We start from the raw sequence: 27703 nt of genomic DNA, 5'->3' as shown, positions 1-27703 counted from the left end.
AACTTCTTACCTGAAGTTCAGTTCACCTGACACTCGGACGGGCGGCCGCTTCGGGTCTCTCCTCTTACCTCCCCTTTCTCTCATCCACCTGCTGGCCTCCACCACTTGCTAATGTTACTGAATCTGTGGAAGCTACGCGATAGCCACCACACGAAGTAACGAGTAACGACCCTATCTAAATCCCAGTAACGAGTAACGCGTTCCTGATTTTGGCATAATAACTAGTTACCGTGCTCGTTACCACAATAATAACGTAGTTACTGTAACGCGTTACTTAATAATGCGTTAGTCCCAACACTGACGGTGAGTTACCATAAAAATAATGTAATCTCGTGGAATTTTCACACATTACATGCAAATTACAGTACTAAACTGCAAACATCCTTTAGAGTTTTTTACTGTTGATTTTGCAGTACTAAGCTATGGAAATTACTGCAAAGGCTAACAGTGTGGTCAACGTTGACATAAATATCCTCCATCATTCGTAAGAACCCAGTTTAATTATCACATGGTCAGCTCTCCAGCACAGAATATACTTGTGTCACAGTTTCTCCTTTTCTCAAGTCTAGAGGAAGTCATATGACTAAGATGTTATTAATATAATAAGAAGAAACAACCTAAAACTAAGAAATTAGTATGAAGTTATCATTTGCCTTTGTATAGCAGATCTTTGACTAAAATAGCATTTATTTTTATTTTTTGGAAACCCATGTAGTGAAAGCCAAGTGGAAAGAAACCATATTCAATTCATTCTATTTATCTCATTCATGAAAGCTGTTGGCTGCTGGTAAACAACTTTATTTTCTTAAATAGTCTCTATAAGAATATACAGAAACATTTCAGAAACATTTCCGAGATGAGGGACTGAGAATGTCAAAACAAATAATGATTAAAATTAATGAAGCATTTTAAAATCTGAAATAGTACAAATATGACAACATAGCAACTGTTTAAACTGAGGCATTTTAGTGTTTTTTTGAAATGTGAAAATTTACGTTTGAAAGTTTTTGACATGCAAGAAAAGACAGGAAAAGCTCTGCAACGCTAAAAATAATGCACCGTTGAATTAAAAACATGCCACGCTCTGGTCCTGTTGATTCAGAAGTGTCACTCTCTCAGTGTTCTCCCTGTGATAAACTGGTGACCTGTCCAGGTTGTACCCTACCTCTTATTTTTATTTTTATTTTTCACACACACACACTCTTTGTTATGGTAATTTCCAGTGCTTGCTGCCCTGGCTTCTGTGTTCCTTCGGTAGCAGTCTCCCCTCTCCGACCGCGGCCGCTACTGAAATAGGGAAGGTATGTGTAAGGTTTATACATTTATACTTAGAAATATTTACTCATATATGCTTAGAGTTTTATAATCAATTGCATATTGATAGGATGTCTGATCCTTAGCAGTCTGTAAAGACTGTGTGCCTTCCAGAGTGTTCTGGCATGCACACACACATCTTGGAGTCATGAGGTCATACCTTCTTTTACCGATTTATACTATGGGAGGACACCTACTCTGTATATGTCTAAGTATAAGAGCCCTTTGTTTAGATGGACCGCTGGACTCCTGGCACCAGCTTTAGGGAGTCTTCACAGGGTCACATCTTGACCCACTACACACACACACATACCTTCACGACACACAGACAAGGTATTCTTTGTATACATGTATGCCTATGTAAGACGTCATATGTTAATGAACTTATGCATAGTCATGTAACCGCAATAAAGAGCAGTGTTACGAGGGAGCAGACGAGAGCGACTGGGGTCAAGCGAAGGAATGGCGATCATCATAGTTCTATCCCTTGTGCACGAGATCAAAGAGCTCTGCTTGGTGTTTAATGCTTTTGCTGTTGTAGAAGAATAGAAGTCTGTGACAGACAGACCCATCAGTATGATTAGAAGATGTTCCGCAGCTGTGCCAAACCAGCCTCTCCAACACCATGCCCTGAACCTGCTACTCCACCCCTCCCCTGCAGCTGAGCTGCCAACCACACCCCGTCACAGGACTATTGTGACTGTCCTGGAGCTTAAAAACGTCAACAAAGTGGAAATCCTACAAAACAAAGGATGTTCATTCGCTTTCGTTTAGTCGACCCAACTGGGGTTATCAAAACTAAAGTTAACGCTAAGTACTGTAATCCAAATCTGACTGAGAGAGTTAGCAGGCCAGAATTTTTTTAAAAAGCCACAAGAAAGCACTGAGACACTGGCTGACACACAGATGAGGAATCTGAGACTAAGGAGAAAAGGGAAAATATATACGTGTCACAGGCAGAAATACAGACACCAGAAAACCATTTTTTTAATGACTGCAGAGGTCTGTCATACACCTGTGGAGAAAGATGTGTTTCAGTGAAAACGTGTTACTTTTAAAAAAGAGAAAAAGTAAAGTAAAAAGTCCTCCAGCCAGGGCATGTGTTACCTACATGGGAGGAGCATGATTCCCCCAGGGGCCAACAGCCAATCAGTGTGCTCACCCGTTCCCTCCTTGCAGTGGCAATTAAAAGTATAGTCGGAGACTAACGCTGCTGCAGGCAAGTTATGGACTTGAGTTGAATCGGACTAAGGCAGGCAGGTGTGCGTTCATAGAACCAGTAAGTCACGTTGGGAACGTATTTTATTTCTGTTACTGTTAATGTACCAATGTAGACACCTATTACTATTGCCTTGAGTTAGCAGCTATGCTGTAGGAATAGGTAAGTAGTAGCCTGGCTCCACAGGATATTCCTCATTTCTAAGTTGTTTCAGTTATTGTGGAGAGTTAATGTTCCCAAAGATTTTACCTGATGGAGTTACTAAGTTAGCATACGAGTCTGTTCTTGTTTATAAAGCCTGCGTACACATGGCGGCGTTTGAGTGAGCAATTGTGTCAACTAGAGGGTGGTGTTGCCTCAAATGAGGGAATTGGCCTAAACTGATTATGATTCTTTATGCCATCCTGTTTGTTATTACTCTAAGACAGGGGTGGGCAAACTACGGCCCGTTGGGCTTTTTATTCCGATTGGTGTGTCTCATCCATGTCTCGAGCCATGAAGTCGAGGGGCAGGGCACGCAGTGTGAAGTTACTCTAATTATGTACTCTGTGACCATGGCAGACCCGATGACACATTCATGCTTTTAAGCATCTATTTATTTGGACACACAGAGCTGCAGCTTCCAAGCCCCACCACATACCCCTATCGCCCGACTGAGGCTGGGAGCCATCTGGCAGAATCTACTCCATCCCCCCCTCCCCCCGCGAGCGGGAGAGGAGAAGGAATCAGCCCGGACTGTTGCCGGCCACCGGGCCCTGGTCAAGCGACGGGGAGATATGAGCTCATTTGGCCGTCCCCGAATTCAGCGGCGCCGGTGAAGCTTGTCTGGAGGTTGGCTGCGTGGCAGGTAGATGTGCCACGGCTGGCACGGTCGTGAGCCCCAGCTCACAGGCGGCTGGGTAGATGTGCACCAGCCTCTGGTGGGGGTGAAGCCGGTCTGGCGAGCTCAAGCTTGGCACAAGCCATGCCCTGCCACATACGCATTTGTGCTGTGAAAACTGTACAAGCCCGGGCTACTCTCTGTTGTTCTGCTCTGAACCTTTCTGCAACAATGAGTGGGGCCAAAGTAAAGAAAAGTTGACAGTGAGTGCCGAGTGTTTAACAAGGAATGGACAACTAAATACTTTTTCACAGAAGTTCGGTCAAAGGCTGTATGTCTTATTTGCCAAGAAACAGTTGCGGTTTTTAAGGAATACAACATCAGCCATCACTTTTCCACTAAGCATGCAAATTATGCTAACAACCTGTCGACGCAAGAACGAATGACTACCACTCAGAGATTAGCAGCTAGTTTGCAGGCTCAGCAAAACACCTTTATCCGACAAACTACCATCCAAGAATCAAGCACAAAAGCAAGTTATTTACTGGCATTCAAATTAGCAAAGGCCAGCAAGCCATTCTCTGACGGGGAGTTTCTCAAAGAGTGCATGGTAGAGACAGCAGGTGTCTTGTGTCCTGAGAGCAAGAACAAATTTGAAAAAATTAGCTTATCACGCAGGACAGTGACTTGCTGTGTTGAGCTAATTGACAAAAACTTAACTAGCAAGCTAAACAAAAAAGCGGAGTCATTTACATTATATTCCTCGGCACTGGATGAAAGTAATGACATAAAAGACACTGCTCAGCTTTTAATTTTTATCAGAGGGATTAATGGTAATTTTGAGATAACGGAGGAGTTTTTGGCCATGGAATCCCTAATGGGGAAAACGAGGTAAGAGGACTTCTTTCACAGCGTGTCGGAGGCCACCAAGAGGCACAACCTACCTTGGAGTACACTCGCCAACGTCACCACAGATGGATCGCCAAATCTGACTGGAAAAAAAGTCAGGTTGCTCAAAAGAATCCAGGACAGGGTAAAAGAGGACAACCCTGTGCAGGAGGTAATTTTTTTACACTGCATAATCCACCAGGAAGCACTGTGCAAATCTGTATTGCACCTTGATCACATAGTGAAGCCAGTTGTAAAATGCATTAACTTTATTAGAGCAAGGGGACTTCAGCATCGTCAGTTTATTAAGTTTCTTGAAGAAATTGACGCTGATCACCAGGACTTGCTTTACCACTCCAATGTCCGCTGGTTAAGTTTGGGGAAAGCATGTCAACGAGTGTGGGAGCTCAGAAAGGAGATTGTCTCATTTTTGGAGCTACTTAAGAAAGATGGTGTTTTTCCTGAGCTGAGTGACACAGATTGGCTTTGTGATTTAGCTTTTGCTGTGGACATACTGGCACACATGAATGAGCTGAACGTGAAGCTGCAAGGGAAAGACCAGTTTGTACATGAAATGTACACAAACATCAGGGCCTTTAAAACCAAGCTGGTTTTATTCTCAAAACAAATGTCACATAAGTCGTTCGCTCATTTTCCCACACTGGCTATGCTGAAAGAGGCACCTCAACATGTGAAAAAATACAGGAAATCACTGGATGACCTCCATGAGGAATTCTGCTGTCGGTTCTCTGATTTTGGGAAAATTGAAAAGCCACTTCACCTGTTGTCATGTCCATTCACACAAGACCCTGAAACAGCGCCACAGGAGTTGCAGTTGGAACTGATTGATCTGCAATGTGACACTGTCTTAAAGGAGAAGTTCAACTCTCTTAAACTGGATAAGTTTTATGCATCATTAAACGCAGCCAAATTTCCAAAGATCCAGAAGATGTCACAGAGGATGCTGGTGTTGTTTGGCTCTACGTATGTATGTGAACAGACTTTCAGTGTGATGAACAACAACAAAGCATCCCACAGATCCCAGTTGAGTGATGAACACCTCAGATCTGTTCTGAGAATTGCCACAACAAATCTAACACCAGATTTCGACGCACTGACAAAAAAGGGTGATCAACAACACTGTTCCCACTAAAAGTGAATGTAAGTATTAACACTATAATGCCTTCTTAATGTTTTTCTTTGATATGTATGCATCTGGTGCTGTCCTGGCCCGTTTTGTAAATTTTAAAATTCAGTGTGGCCCCTGAGCCAAAAAGTTTGCCCACCCCTGCTCTAAGCTCTGTTTCTGGTGTCTGGATCTGTCCTTTTGTAATCTGGTATGGTGTTCTCTGTAATACTGAAGTATGAGAAATGCTAAACAAGCAAGAGAGATGTTTATGTTATTTCTTATTTGTATTAATTACAGAACCACATCCTTACTTGCCAGCGAGAGTGTGTTTGATATGGGCTCGTGGCAAATAAAGTTCTTCCACTCTGACATCATTCCCCATCTCTGACCGGACGTTATTACCAGGGAACAGTACCGAATCACGTTTCAGAGATAGTGGTCCAGGGCGTCCGCTATAACAAGTAAATTAGATTACTTTATGAATAAAAGAATTAAAATAACACAGGTAGCACCACATCCTTTTTCGCATCAGAAGGAGCTTTTGTTATTTTATGGTTTTCATTCCATTTGTTCATTTAACAGTGAAAATAGCAGAGGCCCACTTGTGATAAGATTCTACATGCATGCATACAACTAGTCTCAGGAGTGATCTTGGTATACTAAGTTGAGAAAGTGGTATTACTATTACTAAAGTGATATGATTAAAATATGTGATTAATACATCAGAAAAGAAATCTGCCACCACACAGTGCAATGTCCAATATTAAACAGCGACTGGGTGATTTAGGTTCCTCACAGAAGTGTAACCTCACAAATCTAGGTGTTATTTTTGATGAAGCTTTTTCTCTGGAGTGAAACTTAAATCAGATAGTAAGAACCTGCTTTTTTCATTCGAGGAACATCTCAAAACTTAGATCTATGGTGTCAACAACTGAACTTGAGGTGATAATCCATGTTTTTGTCTCTACAAGACTCCACTCCCTCCAAGGTTTGGAGGCCTATCTCCCCCTACCACCACTTCCCCTGCCAGTGGCGGACTCCCTCAGACATCGGTGCGTTGGTGGTTCTTTGTGTCTGGGGATGGGCGTCCAGGTACACACCGGCTCACTTGGCGGCCTCTTATCGGGGCCTGGAGCCTGGGGCTCGCTCGGGCCACTTCGGAGGTGGGGTGCCCCCGGCCTCTCGGCCTGGGGCTCGGTCACTCAGGCACGGCTGGCTGCCGGCGGAGCTCACGGGCGCGTCACTGCAACTCCCCCTGGCTTCTGCTCCGCGGCTGCTGAGTGAGCCCTCATCTGGGACTCTCCTCAGCTCTTTCTGGGACAGTGGCGCAGCTGCCCCTCTGTTGGTCTTCCTTGGTCTCTTGTGTTCTGGGGGCCTCTGGATGTCTGGAGTTTTGATCTCCTCCATACCTGCTTCATGCCCTGGAGGACGGGGCTGTGGCCCCCCCCACACCCTCTAGCAGATTATTACATGAAGGAACCTTTTAAAAAAACAAGCGCGTCCATGCTCACAGGTGTACACACGGGTGCTCACACATACAAACTACACCCTTTTTGGATCCTACCTCAAAGCACACTGTGTTCTGTTGATCTTATGTGCTGCACAATGTTTAATATTTAGTATTTACTGTCATATTCCCATATATCATTGTGATGCTGTTTATTCTATTACTCTTGTTCTCTTCTGCTTGTTTTCTTTTTTCTTTCTCAGCAGGTGACCCAGGTGATCAATAGATGCATTTTTTTCATTTTTTTTTTCTGCTCATTCTGTTGGGTTTTGTCTTTTGCCCTTCTCCCCCGTCCCTCTTCTCAGCTGTTTCTCTTTCCCTCTTTCTTTCTCCCCTTCTTTCCCCCAGTCAAGTCTGTCCCGTATTCAGCAAGTGAAAATAAAATAAACAATAAAAGGTGAATCAAATGGACCATTATGGCAAGGCTGGGATGGTCAATTTGGTAAAGTAAATCCGTTGGGCATCTTTCTTTGCCTTTAGACAATAATTCTGATGGCAAAAGAGCCAAAAAATACACGACTCCACTATTGTAATAGTCTGTTTCTGTCTAAACAAGAAAAGGCTAGCTCGTCTACTGGTTGTTCAAAACTCTGCAGCGAGACTGACTCGCTCAAAGAAAGGAGCTCATATTTAAGTCCCGTTTTAAAGTCGCTACACTGGCTACCAATCAGATTTAGGTTCCATTTTAAAATTCTAGTTTTAACTTTTAGAGCACTACAGGGGCAGGCTACTCCCTATATTGCTTATCTGACTTGTATACATACCCCTTCTCGTAGCCTGAAGTCATCAAATCAAAATCTTTTAGCTGTCCCCCACACTCATTTTAGAACTCGAGGGGACCGATCTTTCCAAGCTGTTGCACCCAGACTGTGGAATGCACTTCCTCTATTTCTACAGCACCTGGACTCGGTAGAGACCTTCAAAAAGCAGCTAAAGACAATTTTATTTCAAAAAGCTTTTAATTAGACCAGGGATTTTATGATGTATTTATGATTGTATTGTTTTTTTGTTGCCTCTCTTGTTAAGCACTTTGTGACATCTGTCTGTGAAAAGTGCTATATAAATAAACTTTTACTTCCTCACTTTGCGCAGTGGTAAACCAGATATGGTTTACCTTGAAATTGAAATTATTAAACAGTATGTGTGCTATCTTGTAAAAATTAAGGTATGATGGTACAAATGAGCAAAATAGATTATTTAGACAAAAACCACGATTTTGCAGTAATTACTAGGTTGTGATGTTATGGTATTTTTAGCATATTTTGCAGAAAAATATTTTTGCAGTAAAATTTTTTAATATCTAAATATTATGCCAAAAATGAAAGTTATATATTGCTTCTTGATTCATGACAATTAATTGTTTCCAATAGAGAGACATGCATTTTGGAGCAGGCGGTCTATTGCTGTTGCCATTTGGCAGTTTTTCATTGTAATTCTTACACACAAACAAAAGAAAATGGAAGAAAATCCATTAATTAAATCAATTTTATTATACTGGTTATACCAGTGGTTTTTCAAACTTTGTAAGAGCTAAACATCAGATTAATTCAGTTCTAATTATACACTGCCAAATCACAGTAACAATCTCCTGAAGGCACTTTATATTGTAAAGTAAAGACCTTACAAGAGCAAAGGTTTGCTGCGGATTCTTTTTTTGTCTTTCAACTTAAGAAGTGCGCTGTGTTGGTCTAATGCGTGTGTGAAATGACATTAAGGTTCCAGGAAGTGATGCAAGATAATGCTAAAATATTTTCAGAAATTTTAAAAAATGATTCATTATCAAAGTATTCTAAACTATAAACACATACATATAGTATTGTGCAAAAATCTTGGGTGACCTCACATTTCTTTATATTTTGAAAGGAAAATGGAAAATCTGTTAATTTACTGAAACAAGTCCAAACATACATAGTAATACACCATGTAAAGCAAAACTAGAATCTGACTGATTATAATGATGTTGAAAAGTAACATTTGGTATGGCAATGACTGCTCTTTAAACAGCCTAAACTCTCTTAAACTTTCATGTAATTTATTTAAGTAGTCTTCAGGAATAGTTTAGATTACTTGAAGGATTTTCCTATTGCCTGTAACGATGATCCCACACTGTATTGTGCTCTGAGGCTAATCGTGACTGATATGGCATGCTGTTACTACAATAACAGTGTGTTTGGGGTCACTGTCAAAAAAACAACTTGTTGCCAGTCAAATGCTTTCCAAATGGCATTACCTGGTGGACAGAAATCTGACGGTACTTTACCATGTTCACACTTCCCTCAGTGTTGACAAATTCCTCAACACCACTGGCTGAAATGTAGCCCCAATTCATGACAAAGCCTCCACCATGTTTTACAGATAGCTGTAGACATTCACTGTTGTAGCTCTCCCCTGAATTAAATTTGGTTTCATCACTCTACTATACATACCACCACATATTTTAACTACAAACAGTAGATAGTAGATAGATCAATGGAAGGGCCAGATATAAGATATCTATATGTGACACATACTCCTTTGCATCTTTCCTTGACCACATAACAGTTTCCACTAATGTCAAGGAACAATAATTTTTTAAAAAGGAGGCACGAGTTAACTTTTTGGAATATTCAACCAAGACTGCCAGAACTATGTATGCACTGATGGCTGATCTGGGGAGTGACAAACAGGAGGGAAACAAGACACTGGTGAAAGTAACACAGATGAGAACAGCCGCAAAAACAGGTGAAAACAGAATCAAGAAGTAAAACTAATACCGGACGCAAATGGAAAAGAGGAAACATGCAAACGAGAAGTAACACAGGCATGAATATAAACACTCAATAACACAGAAATCAAATGGAGAAAGGAACAGAGAAAAACTGCAGGAAATAAAGCTACCTCTCAAACTACCTAATAAAAATCAATATTTGAAACAAATGTGACACAACTGAAAGAATAAAGTAAAATAAATTTTTTAAAGACTCAATAATAGTGTCAAAATAAAACAATTTATTGACATAACAATGAAATCAAAACAGGATTTCTTCTAAATACAAAACTCAGAACTGCAAAGCTGGAATAAAAATACAAAAATAAACAGAAAACATAACCACCTATATTTAGCTCTGCTTGTTTTGTATAATGATATTCCTCTGACAGTCTCCACTGAAAGGAAAAATGCACATCAGCTACAACAAAATACATACAGCTACAACTCATCATTACAGAATACAACTAACCGAAATTAAAATATAGATTTATAATCAAAGCTTAAACACAAAAACATTTATGAATAGATGATCTTTAAGAAACTGTACAGTGGTTTGGTGTTTTTTCACATATCCACTTCAGAGAAGTTGAACAGGAAAGATCATTCCAGGACTTCTCATCTTTTCTGACATGTACACAGTCTTCTTTTCCACCACTATCATCAGGTTGAGCTTCTGCCCAGTACCTACCAAACCAGTAACAATAACATCAGCTTATTTTTTATCAAGTTTAAATTCAGATGTTTGGTGTGGGTATGGAGGGTTTCATAGGAAAATTTCATATGACAACCATTTTCTTTTAAGGACATAGCATTTGTTAAACAGGTCTTTACAAAGTATACAGGCAGACAAACCCAGCAGGACATCAGGTGTGATATAATATCTTGTTTTGACTAAGGTTGCCAAAACAAGTCATCATTTAGCTTTAAGCATTTGGCCTTGTAGTTTGGCTCAACCCACTAATATGTTGACTCACCAATGAGGCATTGATGTGTAGGTTATCAAATAGATTAAATTTACTGAAAGTAATAACTTAACCAAAGTGAAGACTTACGTCAAACTTAGTGGAGTTCCATCTACCCATTTCCATGTTCCCTCCTGTTCTTTGTCATTCAAACCAATCCAAGCTTCTTCTATGGTGATTGTAGAGAGGAAGTTCTGTTTAACATGAAGAAAAAACATGCTATTTTAGTCTTGAACCACAATTTTAGCCTATGTAGTTTATTCCAATTTTATCAGGCATCTCTTTTAAAAATGCCAAACCAGCAATAATTAAAACTTTGAGTTTTCTCGCTACATGTTTCTTGCAACATTCTTCCTCAGCTCTAAATATCAATTTTCTTAAAAGCTCATATATTAAGAAAATATTAGTTATAACTGTTGGGGTTATCTCTGTTTCATCTGTATTATTGTAGTACAATATAAAGCGCTTTGAGGCAACTGTTGTTGTGATTTGGTGCTATATAAATAAAATGTAATTGTCACGGCTGGGGCAGCAGTCGTGTGATGTAGTGAAGGAGGACCCAAGTTGCAGACAACGGCGGTGATGCGAGTGAGTTTATTTACGGTGAACGATAATGAACTGAAGTGAGGATAAAACTAAAAAACTAAAACTAGTGAACAAACCTGAAATCATGCAAAATACAGGAAAACAGCACGGAGAATGTAGGGCAGAGATACACAGAATAACACAGACGGAGCGACGTCGAGCCGAGGCAAACACACTATAAATACACATCAGGTAATGAGGAAATGACACGCAGGGTGGACACAGCTAAAACTAATGGGCATAACGAGATTTCCTGTTTTACCTTCAAAGTAAAACAGGAAATTCATAGACTGTTTTACAAACACAAACTCAGAGATACGAACAGAACACCGGGGGAGGACACAGGTACGAATAACAGAACACTAAACACAAAAACCAAAATCCTAGGAACTAAGAAAACAAGAATTAACCCGAAACATAAGATGACACCAATATTAATCACAAAATGCTGGGTTTAACCCTTTAAGACCTACCATAGAACCAAGTGGGCCAGAGCTTATATTATATTTTTACATGTAGTGCCATTGTTGGGAGCATTTCAAGTTGTTATACAGCAATACAACCATTGTAAATAACCCTGAATGCCTTTCCTTGCACCTTATTTTGGCACTCATTGCTGTTTTCTACTACCAACTTCCTGTTCGTGTGTAGAAGCTTTTAGTTTGATGGGACGATTTCCTGTAAAACTGTTTTTGGCGCAGTTTTCAGCGGCAGTCGCGGGAGTTTTGAAATGTGATGGCTTAACAGAGCCTATGGAGATTTCTTTTGTCATTAGCAGCCCCCTTGATAGAGGCACAAGGTATGGTTATGATATAAATGAGGACACGTTTAGATGTTTTTGTGACAGTCGCTACATTTGTTAAATGTTACGTTGAAACGAACTTCATGTTATAAGGTTTACGATTGTAAGAGTGTGGATTATTTTGCTTACACGCTGTTTCTATGTATACATCCCCAGCTCTTACGGTGAGATTGATGGTTTACTGCCATTAAACCTTCAAAACGTCATCAGTAAAGTGTCATCCTTCATTCGGGGGGGGGGTCCGCTACACCCATTATAACCCAAATTTTAATAATATGTGTATAGGCTCATAAGGCCCTGATGGTAAAAAACTACATTTCCGCAAATGACGTCACTTCCGGTTTCGGGCAGGTCATGGCGGACATGCGATAGTTCGCGCTGATGGATGAAGATAGTGTTACAAACAGCTTACTAGAGCCAGCTATGGCAGAACAGACCCCACACCCAGCACAGGCCCGACAAAGCCAGGGGAGCCAGGACCTGCCAATCAGCCACCGGGAGTGAACCAGTAAACACCCAAGCAACCAGACACAGAGAACCCTCAATGTCTACATGTAAAATTGAGAGTTGGGCACTAGCACCAGTGGTAAAATTGAGAGGTGGGCACCAGCACCATTTCATTTTCTTATCGTTGCCCAAAATTATACCGGTATTACCGTGAACGGTATGATATGGCCCAGCCCTAGTGCCCACCCCCAAGGACCTATATGTAAGTGTCATGATAGTGTAAGTATTTTTTTTTACACTAAGATACAATTATAGTTGTGTCAGGGTTTCCTGTGTAGATATGTGCTAAGTTGAAGACTGAAAGGTTGATAGAAATGCTTAATTTCTATTGAATACTGGGCAAAGCTATCTACATAAAATAATAGGAATATTAACTTCAATATTCATTTACAAAACAATAACTCACACATACATAAAAACTGTACCTGTTCTTCAGGGAAGTCAATAACCACCAGATATGTTCCTCTGTCTCTGCAGTCCTTTACGGCTGCATCCCAGGAACCAGAGCTTTCAGACAGGAGATAGCAGCTATGGTTGAACCTGGTCCATCCCGCAGGACATTTTTTATCTGGAAGAAATTACCAACAAGTAATTTTTCAGCAAGTTAGTGAATTATCTTTTAGGAACTTTATAACAATGCTTATTTGATCTCTGTTTAACACACTGTACTTTGTTTGTTTGTGTGATCACTTTGTTGATGAAAGCTGGACCAGATACACTGATGTGCTTTTTCATTAGCCAAATGAGACTTCCCACAAATATAATGCCTGCATACTTGGATGCATATTCTCCTGCCTCTTTGTAGTGCTGTTTAAGTGCTGAAGCACACCAAAAGGCTGTCTAATAAAGGCAAACTAATGTCTTTAAAGTGACACGTTTATGTATATTTGATCGGAAATAATTTTTCTTCTTGTCTAAAGCAAAGTGGGAGATCAATATGTTACTGCAGCCAAAATATGAAAAGCAACACCGAAAATACACCTGAACTAAATCTAAATAATGGGGAAGCAAAACAAAATATAAGACTAGATCTACTTGTTGTGGATTCTTTTTTCTTGTTTTCTTTCTTTTTTAAAAAAAACAAACAAACAAGGTTTATGTGTGTTTGTAAGTTTTTTTTAAAAACACACAGCAACTCATACAATGACTCACTTTGGTTGAACAAAAAATGCAGTCCCTCCAATTCTTTAGTCTTTTCAGTGAGATTGGCTTGAAGCAGGTCTCTCTCATCAGTCATGGAAGAAAGCCTGTGACTCACTGCAGAAACATTTGCATTTAGGTCTCTCTCCTCACTCATTAAGAAAAAGAGAAGCTTGTGATCATTAGAACTGATATCAATGACCAACACAACTCACAGAGGAAACCAAGAGTAATAAGTCCAGCCAACAGGAAAACACTCAGCAGGCTTAGAGACAGAATAATAACCAAATACAAACTGCTCTTAGAGCTCCTTTGACCTGAAAAGAAAGGAAAAATAAACAAAATAGAGAACCTAATAAAATGTGCAACAGTTAAAACACCTCTGCTTTTTCCAGTTTCTGCCACTTCTTTCTTACCTGTGCGATTTGTTGCATGTGTTGGGTTGTCATGTTTCAGATTGACATAAATTTCCTCCATTGCATGAAAGGATGTTGATCATTTATGAGAGCTCTGCAGTGCAGAACATGTAAAATGTAAAAAGCCTCAAAGGTTTCAGTTATACTTTTTTTTTAGTATCAGAGGAAGTAACCTATTGAATATGTGGTTTTGCAGCTATGCTACCACTGAAACTTGTGATGGCCAATTATTTTTTGGGCACTGTTAGTTACCTTCCGTGTAGCCTTCCTGTTCTCACTAGGGGCCCCTGCGTACCCCAACCTGTTCTGCAATGTGTGCCTTTTCTATTTTTTTTTTTTTTGTATACTATATCCCTCTTGATTGTATATGTTTGTTATTTATTCCTGTTGTCTTACTATTTATACTTTATTCCAGCCCAGCTGGTGTGGCGCACCCACAATTTTGTTGTACATGTACATTGGCAATCCGGTGTTGTGCCAAAAAGTGATTGCCTGGCAAAAAGTGATTTCCAATGTTTTCGTGTGTTTTTTATGTGTAATATCGTTACGTATGCTGCTAAATATACTTTGGTGAACAGGTATTACAAAGGTGTTATATATAAAATTTTAAAAAATTACCTGTTTCTCAAGTATCTTTGTAACTGTGTTATTGTACTTACATTATAATCAATCAGCTCCCTATTGTCCACTTAAAATATGTTTACAGAACTATTTTTGCATTTGTTGCAATTTAAGCTGTACTCTTGGCCAGATTACTCTTAAAAGAGACATTTTTTAAAGTCAACAATAATTTTTTTTTAACTGCATAAATAAAGGATACACAAAAGTCACTGCCAAAAACTGATTGCGGCTTCTACCTTGTTACAGGAATGTTGTTTGTTGCTCAAGATGACGTGATATCATTCATGAAGGATACATGTGACATATGTTTCACATATTATAGACCAACAAGTTATTTATAGCAGTGTAAATACAAGCAATCAGTTTTTGGCAAATACCAGAAATCAATTTTTGGCAGAAAATCTCTTTTTGGCACAACACCGGTCTTTAAGTGATGACGTGACAAATCCGGCTTTTGTGTTTTTAACATATTTTAATGCTTTGTATCTTGTTATATTTAATCTCCAAAAGCCCCTACAAATAGTCAGTGATCACTGTCGGCCTCTCTCGGTTTTCATTACCGCTATTCATTTTAAAGCTCAGTTTTTAAACCCTTACGATGTAACTAGAGCCCAGCCCATGCAGCAGTACCGTATTTACCGCACTATAAGGCGCACTTAACATCCTTTAATTTTCTCAAAAATCGGCAGTGAGCCTTATCTATGAATTCTGGCTGTGTTTACTGACCTCGAGCTGATTTTATGTGGTACACGGCGCTCAAAAATCTGTCAAAAAATGTTTTAGTAGGACTTTGCTAAGCTACGAAGCAGTACCGCTTGATGAATTGTCTGAGCGTTATGGCTACCGTAGTCAGGAGCCTCGCGGCTCATAGTAATCTGGGTCCAAAACTCCGTCCGCGTCAGGTCCGAAACAAACACTGTGTAAATTCTTTAATCTTTAATAAAATGATCAGTGTTGCTGCTTTACCAGGTGTATCAATTAAGTTTAACATCCAGGCATCCATGAAAACAGAATTTAGAAGTTAGCAGGAAGTTAGTAGATAGTTAGCTCGCTGGTTTCGCTAGTTACCTTAACATGATATATCATGTTCTGACTGAGAGATTTCTGGAGAAAAAATAAAATGTACAGCTCTGCTATCACTTCCAACATGAATGAGAGAGAAAACTACACAATAGTGACGTTTGTAGGATTACTGAAGTTGGGCTAGATTGTACATAATAGGGGTGGGTTTTAATAATCGATTCATCGATTAAAATCGATTCTGGCTTAAATAAAGTGATATTGATTCATTAAAATCCTGAATCGATTTTTTTTTTTAAATATAAATGTATTTTGCCCAAAATTCCAGAATCTCAGGTGAAACGTCACAAAATTTTGACAACCACCAAACATTTAAAACAGTAAATGAGAGCAGGTACACGGCTTCTGCACAAAGACGTAAACACAAAACGCATCAGAATCAGTGAGATGTCGCCTTTCTCACCGACGGCACGGACACGGTCGGGGCTGAAAGCTGACAGCTCGCTGATTCTGATCCGCGGGTCCGCGGTGAGATTGATGGTTTACTGCCATTAAACCTTCAAAACGTCATCAGTAAAGTGTCATCCTTCATTCGGGGGGGTTCGCTACAGTAAGAGCTTACCTCCGGGAGCAGTAAGAGCTTGCCTCCGGGAGCAGTAAGAGCTTGCTTCCGGGAGCAACGAGAGAGAGAGCTTCCTGCGATCGGAACGGTAACGGCACGGCACGGAGCAGCAAGCTACAGCAACGGTCCGGTAACAAGCAATTGCTCTCAAAATGGAAAATATAGAGGGAGGTCAGTTAAACGAAAAGGAACAACGAAAGGAATTAACATGCGAAGCTGATGAAACAGCTAATGAAACGTTCCCAAGGCCATCAGAACGGCCCAGTGTGCCCACGGAGAAAATGCTCTTATATCAAAGGGATGAACAGAATAAAAGACAGAAGAAACTGCTAACCATTTATGAACATTGGAAAGGCCAGGTCAGAGTATACAGAGAAGACCTGAAAAATGATTTATCAGATTCACGGTTAGCAGAAATGGCTGATGATATTGAAAGGACAGTAAATGATATGACAAAAGCATACAGTGAATATAGAGAGCGTAATGAACCATCCCATGTCATAAGGCGCAAAATGGACTCTTGTGAATCAGTGACAAAGGACATTATGAAAATCATATCTGAGCGTTTAGCAGCTCTAGATGAGTATGATGCAGATAGAGAAAGGCAGCGCCTCCATCAGCTCTTAGCTTATGAACATGCTAAGTCCATATTTGGTACTGCATCACAGTCAAGTTACCAATCTGAAGCAAGCATTGCAGCCAAAAGAATCGATGCTGCTGCAGAATTAGCTGCAAAAGAAGCTCAGTATAAAAATCACACAAGAGGAAATAAAACAAAAACAAAAAATAAGAGAAATGGAAGAGAAACACAGGAGGGAATTGGATGCACAAAGGTCTGAACTAGAGCGTTTACAAGCAGAAAAGGAAAGGCAAGCAGCACGTGCAAAATTAGAGATTTATGACAAAGAGTTTAAAGTTGATATGGACAGTCAGTTAATGTTACAGAGCAATGGGATGTCTGTTATCAACCAAAGCTTTGAACAACCAGCCTCAGAGCTCTCTACAGGTTCATATCACCCGCATGTGGAACAATATGCATCCATCCCTGTCGATAATCCTCTACAACAACTGCAATCACAAATTGTCACTCCATCGCCTCCCACAGATGTATTGCAGCTGGCTAAAGCTATTCAAGGCAGCATAGCAGTAAGCAGAATTCCAGTGCCTGTGCCCATCGTGTTCAGCGGAGATCCCATCACCTACATCGAATGGAAGGCTTCCTTCATCTCACTGGTGGGCCACAAAGGTATATCTCCAGCTGAAAAACTGCATTTGTTAAAAAGGTATATCACTGGTCCTGCTCTTAAGTGTCTTGAGGGCATGTTCTACCGCAGTGATGAAGAGGCATACAAAGATGCATGGAAAAGACTTGACCAACGCTACGGTCAGCCATTTGTTGTTCAAAAGGCATTCAGAGACAAACTGTCAAAGTGGCCTAAAATCCACTCAAAAGATGCAGAAGATCTACGGACCTTTTCTGATTTTCTCACAACCTGTCTGCAAGCAACACCACATGTAAAGGGCTTAGAGATACTAAGTGACTGTGAGGAAAACCAAAAGTTATTGCATAAGATTCCAGAATGGCTTGCCACACGTTGGAACCGTCAAGTCACAGTTGCTCTCATGAAAGGCAAAGATTTTCCCTCTTTCAAGGATTTTGCAGAGTTTGTAGCACTCGAGGCAGAAATTGCATGTAATCCTGTGACTTCTTCATATGCACTCTATTCATGCAGCTCATCCTTGGAGAAAAGGTACATAAGGGAGACCAAACCAAACAGATCTGTGACTCAAGTCTTCACTACACAAGCCACAGTACAAGGAGAAAAAACTAAGTCAAATGACACAAGGTTAAAGGTGGCCTGCATGTTCTGCAAAGATGAAAGTCATCAGTTGTCAAAGTGCCCAAGCTTCTCAGAGAAGTCACTAGACCACAAACGGACATTTGTGAAGGAAAATAAACTGTGCTACGGGTGCTTAAAGGTGGGCCACAATGCCAGAGACTGTCGTCATCGCCACAAATGTGACACTTGCAAAGGACGACACCCCACCTGTTTGCACAATGAGAGTCACATGGCAAATGAAAGGCCTCAGAGCTCTACAAACGTCGCTTCAACCACAGAAAATGACACCATGGCAGCCACAGCTCTGAATGTTACTAAGGTGGGTCAATCAGGTAGTACCTCCATGATTGTTCCTGTGTGGGTTTCCACTACTCAGAGTCCATCTAAAGAGCAGCTTGTGTACGCTTTATTAGACACACAAAGTGACAACACATTTGTCAGTGAGGAGATAACTAACCAGTTACAAGCAGCATCCCATCCAGTTAAGCTAAAACTAACCACGATGCTGGGAGTTCACATGACAGTCAAAAGTCAGAGAGTAGCAGGGTTACGTGTGAGAGGTTATAATTCAGATGTTCACATTGACCTTCCACCCTCCTACACAAAGGACTACATCCCATTTAACTATGACAACATACCCACAAATGAAACTGCAAGGCAATGCCCCCATCTGTCAGAGATCGCTGATCAGATACCCCCTCTCCTGAGTTGTGATGTTGGACTACTCATTGGATTTAACTGTCCCAGAACTCTAGCTCCAAAACAGGTTCTACTCGGAAAAGACAATGAGCCATTTGCCATACAGACAGACCTAGGGTGGAGCATTGTTGGTGGCTCATCAGAGTCAAATGAAACTGAAACAAGTCTGCGCCGTAGGGTCATGGTAAAGGAAATGCCTGTTGTAACACCAATGGACATGATCAATGTTCTTCAATCGGATTTCAAGGACACAAAGGCACGTGACAAAACGGTCTCACAAGAGGATCTCGTTTTTCTGGAAAAACTTAAGGAAGGGATAAAGAAAAATGAACAAGGACACTGTGACATGCCTCTTCCATTCAAGCAAAGGCCAAACTTACCAGACAACAAAAGGCTTGCAGAGATCAGACTGGAACACTTAAGGAGAAGGTTGAACAAGAATGAGAACTACAAAAATGAACTGCCCACAGCACAACCTGTCGAGCTGGATCTGACCATAGGAGATCTAGAAGTCAGAAAAGTACAGACAATGTTAACTAAAGTCACAGACACTGTAAGTCTTGCTGAATGTCTAAGTAAGTTCTCCTCCTGGTCCAAAGCAATTAAGGCTGTAGCACGTCTCATAAGAAGGGCTAGACACATCAAGTCAAATGCATCAGCTACAGTGAGTGAGCAGAAAAATGCTGAACTTGTGACCATTCGACATGTACAAAGTCAAGCGTATGAACAGGAAATAAAACAGCTGAAGAAAGGAGAACAGCTCCCACATCATAACAAACTGTTTAAACTGGACATTTTCATGGATACAGATGGTCTCCTCAAGTTGGGAGGGAGACTCCAGCATGCAACGAGTGACACCTTCAAACACCCGATCGTGATCCCAAAAGAACATTGTGCAGCCAAACTCATAATATCTCACTGTCATGACAAAGTAAAACACCAAGGAAAGGGATTCACCATAAATGAAATCAGATCCAGTGGCTACTGGATTCCTGGAATGAGTAAAACAGTTGCCTCATTCATCCGACAATGTGTGATCTGCCGCAGACTCCGCAAAGCTCCAGAGGGTCAGAGGATGAGTGACCTACCTCCACATCGCTTAGAGCCCTCTCCTCCCTTCACACACTGCGGCATGGACTGTTTTGGTCCATTTGTGACAACAGAGGGAAGAAAACAACACAAACAGTACGGACTCCTACTTACTTGCTTTTGTTCTCGTGCCATTCACATTGAGTTCTTAGAGGACTTGTCTACTGATGCATTTATTAATGCATTAAAATGTTTCATTTCAATCAGAGGTGCAGTTCGACACATCCAATGTGACCAGGGAACGAACTTTGTTGGTGCTCAGAATGAGTTTAAAGCAGCTTTAAATGAGCTAGACACTCAGAGACTAAATACATACTTGACTGAAAAACAATGTGACTTTGTGATGAACGCACCCCATGCTAGTCATGCAGGGGGAGTGTGGGAACGTCAGATAAAGACTGTCAGAAGTGTGCTGAATACCACTCTGTCACTGGCTCATGACAGACTCAATGATGCTTCATTACGGACGTTATTCTACGAAGCCATGGCTATAGTCAATAGCAGACCCCTGACTATAGATAACTTGAACAGCCCCAACAGCCTAGAACCGCTCACGCCCAATCATCTGCTGCACATGAAATCCAATGCACCGTTGCCCCCACCTGGTGCCTTTTCAAATGAGGACCTGTACAGCAAGTTCCTTGCAGAGCAGTTCTGGAGCCGCTGGAGACGAGAATACATTCACAACATCATTTCAAGGCAAAAGTAGCACTCACCAAAGAGGAATCTAAAAGTAGGTGATGTTGTGTTGGAAATGGATGAACTGGCACCCAGAGGGGAATGGAGACTTGCAAGAGTTGTAGAGACTGTCAGTGGAAAAGATGGACTTGTGCGAAGGGTAAAGATCTCACTTGGAGAAAAGAGACTCAATAATAAAGGTCAACGCTCTACTAAACTATCAGTTGTTGAGTGTCCAGTACAAAAACTTGTATTGTTGTTAGAAAGTTCCTAAGGTAACTCCTACATGGGTTATTTTGTTTGGGAAAATTATTCATTTTGGTTCTTATGTAAACCAATTATTCGTAATTTTGGTGGGAGTGTAAATAACCCTGAATGCGTTTCCTTGCACCCTATTTTGGCACTCATTGCTGTTTTCTACTACCAACTTCCTGTTCGTGTGTAGAAGCTTTTACTTTGGTGGGACGATTTCCTGTAAAACTGTTTTTGGCGCAGTTTTCAGCGGCAGTCGCGGGAGTTTTGAAATGTGATGGCTTAACGGAGCCTATGGAGATTTCTTTTGTCATTAGCAGCCCCCTTGATAGAGGCACAAGGTATGGTTATGATATAAATGAGGACACGTTTAGATGTTTTTGTGACAGTCGCTACATTTGTTAAATGTTACGTTGAAACGAACTTCATGTTATAAGGTTTACGATTGTAAGAGTGTGGATTATTTTGCTTACACGCTGTTTCTATGTATACATCCCCAGCTCTTATGGTGAGATTGATGGTTTACTGCCATTAAACCTTCAAAACGTCATCAGTAAAGTGTCATCCTTCATTCGGGGGGGGGGTCCGCTACACCCATTATAACCCAAATTTTAATAATATGTGTATAGGCTCATAAGGCCCTGATGGTAAAAAACTACATTTCCGCAAATGACGTCACTTCCGGTTTCGGGCAGGTCATGGCGGACACGCGATAGTTCGCGCTGATGGATGAAGATAGTGTTACAAACAGCTTACTAGAGCCAGCTATGGCAGAACAGACCCCACACCCAGCACAGGCCCGACAAAGCCAGGGGAGCCAGGACCTGCCAATCAGCCACCGGGAGTGAACCAGTAAACACCCAAGCAACCAGACACAGAGAACCCTCAATGTCTACATGTAAAATTGAGAGTTGGGCACTAGCACCAGTGGTAAAATTGAGAGGTGGGCACCAGCACCATTTCATTTTCTTATCGTTGCCCAAAATTATACCGGTATTACCGTGAACGGTATGATATGGCCCAGCCCTAGTGCCCACCCCCAAGGACCTATATGTAAGTGTCATGATAGTGTAAGTATTTTTTTTTACACTAAGATACAATTATAGTTGTGTCAGGGTTTCCTGTGTAGATATGTGCTAAGTTGAAGACTGAAAGGTTGATAGAAATGCTTAATTTCTATTGAATACTGGGCAAAGCTATTGAAGAAAATATAATCTGATCAAACATTATTCAGCTTTAAATATTGTTCAGCTTTAAAGTTACTGTGCAACTGTGTAATAAAAATGTGCTCACGACTTTGGCCTTGAGAGCGATAAGAAGCGATCGCCTCATCCTGCAGGTGCAAGATATCTGCAAGCGAAGAGACTAGAACACCCAAGGCCGATTTCCTTTTATGGAGTTGTTTTTCTGCTAATGCAGCACTTTCCTCACAACCCCCTCCTGTAAGTTTTAGAGAATATATACCCATCCTCACAGCAAATCTTGGGAATCTCCTGATGTGAGCTGTGTTGAGAGGTTGTCTCTGTCTCAATAAAAGTTCACTGATTCCCCATCTGCCGCAGGTGTCTGGTTGTCTTCATTCTCCGCCAGCCTGGTTAAGTCAATTCCTCCTTAACATCTAAAAGAACCTATTTAATGAAGGAAGACGGGTTCACTTTGTGTTTAATATTATTCTATTGCTGTTGTGTTTTTTTTGTATCCTTCAATTGGCGTCACGAACAGGATCCGCTCCAGGTCAACTGGAACGGATGGGAGGACTTCGGCCGTGGTCTGAGTGAACGGAGTTTGGACAAAAGCTGTGTGCACACAAAAACAAGGTAAGCAGACCTTTTATTTCTGCTATATTGAACATTATAAAAATACTTAGTGTCCAAACTCCTAGTAATTCATAACCAAAATTGTCTGGCTTACTTAAGGCTTGTTGAGAATCAGACAAGTGAATAAGAAATAAGTGAATAAGAGATAAGTGAATAAGAAATAAGTGAATAAGTGAATAAAGATAAGAGTGAACTGAGGTCTGACCACGGTTGCAGCCGACGGGTTGCTCTCCGGTGTCGGATACATACCTCAGTGCAGGTCTGGGACCTTGAAAGGGTTTATTAGTAACGCCTTTCTAAACAAATTAAAAGGTTAAAGGCCTTGAGAATATTTTTTAGTAATATTCTCTAAACTACAGAAGGGTTAGGAAGGCCCAGAGGACTTTATTAGAAAAGATCCTCTAAAACTTAAAAAGGAGAAGTACTGGTTGGAGTCCAAAGGAGGGGTCCCTTTGATCAATAGGAGAAAACGGATCTCTTCTTAAAACCCCGATGATTTTAGTGTTTTAAATGTTTTGATGTTCTGTTTGATATTGGACACACATAAATACACGCTGAATGCTTGCTGTGGAACACTGGGCAGGACAGTTTGGTTCTCCGTTGTTCACAGATTACACAATTAAAGGAACTAGGTTCCTCTTTTGGTTAAAATAATACACCACACATAGAATTTTTTTTTGTTACACATTTATTACATACATAAGGAGGGTAATGAGTGACTGCAGGTAATGTATGAAGTGTGAATGAGACGTGTGAACAAGGTGACAACCAACTAGCACCCCTATCAGGAAGCTCTAGGCAAGGTTACCCGCCAGACTCCGGTTTGGTAGAAGCTTGGTAACACCTGAAGGGATATTTCAGTGCTGACTCACCTTTAAAGCAGCGCCCCAGCTGTTAGTGCCTAACAGAGGCAGAAACCCAGCTGGCCCAAATTCTCCTTTAAAATCAATAAAAGAACACTCCTCCATTGACAGTAAAATGGATGGAGAATTAGATCGAGAAACTAATGATGATGGTTGGGGTCCCGGTGTTATTCTTAGCACATTGGGAGAACAATTAACATGTGTTGAGACAGTCATCAACTCCACACACCAGCCTAAAGAAGCAAAAAAGCAGAAAGAGTCATTGAGGAAAACAGCTGAAAGGTTAATGAAAGAAAAGGGAAAGGACGAGGGGAGTAGTGGTAACTGGGGAATAATTTGGCAGAATAAGGCTATGCAGGCAAAAGAGAAAGAGGAAGAAGCCAACTCAGCAGCAGCAGGTGCAGGTGTGATGAGCGGGGTGAGACACAGAAAGGAAGCAGATAAGCACGCAGGCCGCAAAGCTAAATTTAATCACTGGGTGTGTTTATGGGAAACTGCAAAACCACACATGAAGAAAAATAGGTCTCAGCCACCTCCCTATTCTGCCTCAACTCCTCCCTCAGCAGGCATATATCCGGTACTTAATATCTCTGGTGGAATAATGACTATTGGAGAAGAACCGCCCGTAGCTCCAACTCCCATAGATACCAAGCATTTTTGCCCAGGAAGCTCCTCTCTGTCGGCGACATCCTCAGCTAGTAGCAGAGCCCCCTCTTCTATGTCCCATTGTTTTGGAACCGGATCTGAGGGCCTAACTGACCCCCCTGCGAGCGCACCATTTGCGGTTCGAATGAACAGACAGGAACCCACTGAACAACAATTAACTGATCAAGAAGCAGCATTACGCAGCTGCTTAAATGAACATAGGTCAGTGGTCCAGGTGAATAATCGTGTTGCGTCAGCCCCTCTTTCCCGGTCCAACCCCTTTGCCAGCACTCCTGTCGCTGTTAAAGGAGATCTGACCGCTACTGCAAAAACTGAGCCTGGCACTTCACCAAATGTCACAGTTACCATGTCTTTGGTGGGCCGTCAGGATCCGGAAACACAGATGAGTTTAGCCCACGTTTTTGCTGACACTGCTACCCCACCAGGCGGGGAAGAAACTGAGGATACTGATGATGAACTCAGTGACCTTAACAATACACCCCCCTCTACCCCTCCCAGTTTAGGATATCAGACTAGATCTAAGGGCCCTGTGCCTCAGCCTCCAGGCATATTTCCCCTGGTCCAGACTAAAGCGCAACGTAGACCAGTGTATCAACCTTATTCATTCGGAGATGTCCAGGCCCTAGTGGACAAACTCCCTGACATAACGGAGGGAGGGAATGCCTGGTTGGCTGGTTTGGATAAATACACAGCTGGACAGGACCTCGCACTGGGAGATTTTAGAGCTATTATAACTAGGTGCACATCCCGATCTCAGGCAGCGGACCTGGAACAAAATGCGGGTACTACCATGCATGAGAACGAGGTGCCACTAATGCAGGCCTTGAGGTTTATTGGACCGGCCCTGCGCAAACAATTCCCACCCAAAAATCAAGGCACCTTACAGAAATTTAAATGGGAGGGAAAGCAAAATCCCACCCATTATCTAAATCAGGCTGTTGAAGACTGGGTGAACCATACAGGTCATCACCCCAGTAGGACTTGTTCACAGAGCATGTGGTTTAGAAGGGCGGTGCTGAGGGGCATTCCGGAGTCAGTAAGCCAGAAAATGGAGGATAATCCTGATTTGCAGGACTGTGACTTTGCAATCTGGAAGAAACATTTGATTTTTAATCTTAACAAAGTGCAGATTAAGTCTGATGATAAAGCGGAGAGCGTCGAAGATTTACAGTTGCAACTGTTGAAGGTTCAGCTGCAGAAGGCTAAAAACGACCTGGGTGGAAAAGGTGACAAGCCTAAAAAGCAGCTTGTGGCCGCTGCGGCTCCCCCTCCTGGTCCAGTTGCCCCTGATTTGTATCCGAACCCATGGCCAACTGATCCACAGCCCCCCCAGTATGGTGCTTATCACTCCCCGGCCCCTTATGGGCAGAGAGGTTCCCCATTTGGAGGAAACAGAGGTGGTTTCAGGGGAAGGGGTCAGATGGGAGGTGGTAGGGGAGGCCAGATGTATGTTTGTTTCCGGTGTGGACAACCTGGACACTGGGCTAAAGCGTGCCCTTTGAACCCGGCTGCTGGAAGAGGCAGGGGAGCCCGTGGTGGGCCCTATCAGCATCCTGGCCACAGAGGTGGACCTCGTGGTGCTGTAGTTGGAGTGCCCCCGGCCCCACAGATGCCTGTGATGGGGTGGGAGTACTACGAGGGTGGTCCCCAGCTATAGGACACCCCACAGACTGCCCAGGACGGTGAAGGGACAACGGCGGACCCTATGCTGTCCATAACTGTAGACAGAAGAAGAAGCAGCTTTTTAGTGGACACTGGAGCTACGTACTCCACCATTAAGGATGTTGCTCGTGAAAGACTTACTGACAGAGTGATTACAGTGGTGGGCATATCTGGGGAACCTAAAACTCTGCCTTACACCGTGCCCCTCCCCACAACGGTTGGAGATCAGACCTTGTTACACAGCTATGTTTGTTCAAAACAGGCGCCTGTGAATTTACTGGGAAGAGACTTGTTGATTAAATTAGGAGCCACAATACTCTGCTCTTCACAAGGCCTAACTGTGACTCTCCCTACTGGGGTTGTACTTCCCTGCTCTGATGGGCCAGAGGGAGGTGGTCAGTTTCTGCTGCAACCCTCCTCCTGTTTGGCGGACTCTGCTGACATCTACTGGGCATTATTGGAAGTTGAAACACCTGCTGAACCAGGAGTTTGGACTGCTTTTCAGCAATGGCGGCCGTGGCTCTCACTCCTACATCCTTATGTCCCTCCCCCTGACCCACCTCATGTTACACTGTTTTATGACAGGCATGACACCACCTGGTACCAGCACATGTTCCAAAAGCAGTGTGAGGGGCGGGCTTGGTCTCTGAACATGTCGTGCATTTTTGCGGCACCGGAGGGAGTGGCAGCAGCGGTTACTTTTACAACAGATCAATTACAGTGGTACATGATGTCTGATGAGGCAGCTCCCTATGTGTCACTGGCCTTACATCCTGGACACCAGGCTAAGGAGCTGGGTGGAATGGTTAAACGTTCCCTTGCGGCCACTGACTGGACACCTACAAAACTCCCACAGGTTTTGTTTTCTCCATCTACCAAGACATACCAAATTTTAAATGATTGCTTTAATTCCTCAACACTGCAACATGGAGTGGTCAGCGGGTCACATGGAAGAGAACACACAGACCACTGTGATGCTGCGCCTTTACTCGACTCTCTTCCAGATTGTTTGTGGTCCCTTGGACCCACAGATGTAGGTTTAGTTGATGTGGAGCCAGTCTCTTTTCAACTGTCATCTGCTACCCCTTTGTGGCAGCCTCAGTACCCACACAGACCGCAGGCTGAGGCTGGGATTGCAGAAACAATTTCTGGTTTGGTCACTGCCGGTGTCTTGGAGCCTTCCTGCTCTAAGTGGAACACGCCCATCCTACCCGTTGAGAAAAAAGGCACGGGGAAGTTCAGAATGGCACATGATTTGAGAAGGATTAATGCCTTACTTGGCACTCCTACTTTGCCTGTGCCTAATCCTTATGTTGCCTTGACCAACCTCCCACCATCTCATGCCTGGTTCACCTGCATTGACTTGGCTAATGCCTTTTTCTGCCTCCCACTTCGTGAGTCACTGCGTGACATTTTCTCATTTACATTTAGAGGCCGACAATGGCGTTACACTCGCTTACCACAGGGATTTGCCCTCTCCCCAGGACTGTTTAATCAGTGTTTGAAAGAACTTTTACAAACCAGCCCACTACCATCTGACTGTATGTTAATACAATATGTGGATGACCTTTTGCTGTCTGCCCCCACGGCTGACATCTGTTTGGAGGCCACCAGAGTGGTACTTCACCACCTGGCCAACACAGGTTTTAAAGTGAGCAAAAACAAACTACAGATTGCAAGAAAACAGGTTTCTTTTCTAGGCCGCATGGTCTCACAGTCCGGTATTTCCTTGTCCCCAGAACACAGGAACTCCATTTTGCACCATCCAAAACCTCTAACTGTAAAAGACATGTTGTCATTTTTGGGCCTGACTGGTTACAGCAGGACCTATGTCC

General features: G+C 42.2%; 3 protein-coding genes across 3 annotated transcripts; 2 read left to right on the top strand and 1 right to left on the bottom strand.

Annotated features, from left to right (window-relative positions):
* The first annotated feature begins 3384 nt into the window (after positions 1-3384).
* On the top strand, positions 3385-5394 carry LOC146615902 (general transcription factor II-I repeat domain-containing protein 2B-like). The gene is made up of 2 exons (XM_085374269.1): positions 3385-3473; positions 4266-5394. The coding sequence occupies exons 1-2, from the start codon at positions 3385-3387 to the stop codon at positions 5392-5394; spliced, it is 1218 nt and encodes a 405-aa protein (XP_085230395.1).
* Positions 5395-10159: 4765 nt separating this feature from the next.
* LOC146615901 (CD209 antigen-like protein A) lies at positions 10160-13733 on the bottom strand. The gene is made up of 4 exons (XM_085374993.1): positions 13635-13733; positions 12908-13050; positions 10679-10782; positions 10160-10310 (listed from the first exon to the last, which is right to left on the bottom strand). Exons 1-4 carry the CDS (start codon positions 13717-13719, stop codon positions 10160-10162), a joined length of 483 nt encoding a protein of 160 aa, XP_085231119.1. The 5' UTR covers positions 13720-13733.
* A 9654-nt stretch (positions 13734-23387) lies between these two features.
* LOC146615900 (uncharacterized) lies at positions 23388-25911 on the top strand. The gene has a single exon (XM_085374576.1). The coding sequence runs from the start codon at positions 23656-23658 to the stop codon at positions 25861-25863; it is 2208 nt and encodes a 735-aa protein (XP_085230702.1). The 5' UTR covers positions 23388-23655; the 3' UTR covers positions 25864-25911.
* Positions 25912-27703: the final 1792 nt, after the last annotated feature.

Source organism: Diplotaxodon limnothrissa, linkage group LG16 (genome assembly GCF_057381915.1).
Source record: "Diplotaxodon limnothrissa isolate DT_005_m linkage group LG16, D_limnothrissa_male_GT1.1, whole genome shotgun sequence".
NCBI classification, from domain to species: Eukaryota; Metazoa; Chordata; class Actinopteri; order Cichliformes; family Cichlidae; genus Diplotaxodon; species Diplotaxodon limnothrissa.
Note: the sequence above shows the minus strand (reverse complement) of the source record. Positions and strands in the feature narration are given on the sequence as shown.

Excerpts from the sequence above, each read along its gene's own strand:
- LOC146615902 (XM_085374269.1), top strand. The coding sequence starts at position 3,385 with ATGTGCCACGGCTGGCACGGTCGTGAGCCCCAGCTCACAGGCGGCTGG. Across the intron at positions 3,474-4,265 it reads GTGGGGGTGAAGCCGGTCTG|CGTGTCGGAGGCCACCAAGA; the intron begins GCGAGCTCAAGC and ends CTTCTTTCACAG.
- LOC146615901 (XM_085374993.1), bottom strand. The coding sequence starts at position 13,719 with ATGACTGATGAGAGAGACCTGCTTCAAGCCAATCTCACTGAAAAGACT. Across the intron at positions 13,051-13,634 it reads GCATTTTTTGTTCAACCAAA|ATAAAAAATGTCCTGCGGGA; the intron begins GTGAGTCATTGT and ends AATTTCTTCCAG. Across the intron at positions 10,783-12,907 it reads TTGACTTCCCTGAAGAACAG|AACTTCCTCTCTACAATCAC; the intron begins GTACAGTTTTTA and ends CATGTTAAACAG.
- LOC146615900 (XM_085374576.1), top strand. The coding sequence starts at position 23,656 with ATGGATGGAGAATTAGATCGAGAAACTAATGATGATGGTTGGGGTCCC.